Here is a 1,481-nt window from a genome sequence, read left to right on the forward strand (position 1 = left end):
CTTCTTGAGACTTTGCTTGTTAGAATACTTGTAAGACACCCTAGCATGTGTCATACTAGTATCCATTGACCCATGGATCAAGGCCTAGTCAAGAGTACCTTGTCATGTGATAACTCCTTGGCTACCGTTTATTCCAAGGTGACCCTTGAAACCATGCAACCATCATCCATATTCTACCACATTTTGTCATCAAAGCGAATGAGCACAAAAATTGTTCAAATTCGAGTTCAAAGAATTGAAATGAAAGTCAAAAAGTTTGCAATTGCATCAAAAGAAAAGAGGAGTAACAAAAATGAAAACTCCTATACTTCAAATATAAGCACCCTCACTACAAATGGGATAGCTTTGAAAATGTTCAAAAGAAAATGCAAGAAAAAGTTTTTTTTTTTTGTTTTTTTTTGTTTTTTTGGGAAAATGTAAGCTTTAATTAAACATCATAAACCACCCATACAATTGTTAACTCTCACAAGCTTGCCTGAGAGTCAGGAAAATTCTAGATTACTCATCATCAGGTACTACAAATTCTGTTAAACCAAGCATTTGTTTTTGAGAATTTAGACAAATGCCTACAACTACTTAGTCTCATCTGAATTTCCTTCTTGCATCTCTTCATCACCACCTTGGGCATAGGAACTGACTCTTCAATTTGACATTTGTTCCTGCACCACCAAATGAAATAAACTGCTGCAGCCAATACAGTAGCAAGAGCTTTCTTCTGTTGCAAGGATCTGCACCTCAGTTGTACCCACCATGACAGTATGTTCTTATCTGGGAGCTGCACCTGCAGCCAATCTGACAGTGGAGCCAGGCATCTTCTGCTGAACGAGCATTGAAAAAACAAATGCTCTAAACTTTCTTCCTTATCACCACAAAGATAGCAATAGTTCAGATGTATAATCCCCATTCTAGCTAATATATCTTGTGTTAAAAGTCCTCTATGAGCCATTAGCCAGATAATGAAGCCATGCTTTGGGACAATCAGTTTGTTTGAAGTCCAAGCATGCCAAGAAATATCCATCCCCTCATCAATTAGCCAGCTATAGCCTAGTTTAATAGAATAATCAGTAAGAGTGTTATTGAACATATGATGTTTAACTAGGTCTTCAACCCAGCAAATCTTCCTCCATGCCCAACTAACTCCACTGCCTGGTATATACTCCTCCCATTCTCTATCTTTCATATAAACTGCATGAATCCAGCGGACCCAAAGATGATCAGTCTTTTGAGCAATCCACTAGACATACTTTGCTACTGCAGCTATATTCCACCAGTACAGATTTGTCAAACCTAGCCCACCTTTCTTTTTTGGCTTACAAATTTGCTCCCAAGCAACCAAAGCTGGACTCTCCTTTATATCAGTGCCATGCCAAAGAAACTGCCTGCACAAGGATTCAATCTTACCAAGAATAGTTTTTGGCAGTATGAAAATTTGTGCCCAATAGTTGTGGAGTGTACTTAGAACAGCCTTGATCATCACCACT

The 1,481-nt window shown here is 38.4% G+C and overlaps 1 protein-coding gene across 1 annotated transcript; it reads right to left on the reverse strand.

Moving 5' to 3' along the window:
- Positions 1-508: 508 nt before the first annotated feature.
- LOC141648950 (uncharacterized) lies at positions 509-1,180 on the reverse strand. The gene has a single exon (XM_074457655.1). It carries the CDS (start codon positions 1,178-1,180, stop codon positions 509-511), a length of 672 nt encoding a protein of 223 aa, XP_074313756.1.
- Positions 1,181-1,481: the final 301 nt, after the last annotated feature.

This window comes from Silene latifolia, chromosome 3 (genome assembly GCF_048544455.1).
Source record: "Silene latifolia isolate original U9 population chromosome 3, ASM4854445v1, whole genome shotgun sequence".
Taxonomy (NCBI): Eukaryota; Viridiplantae; Streptophyta; class Magnoliopsida; order Caryophyllales; family Caryophyllaceae; genus Silene; species Silene latifolia.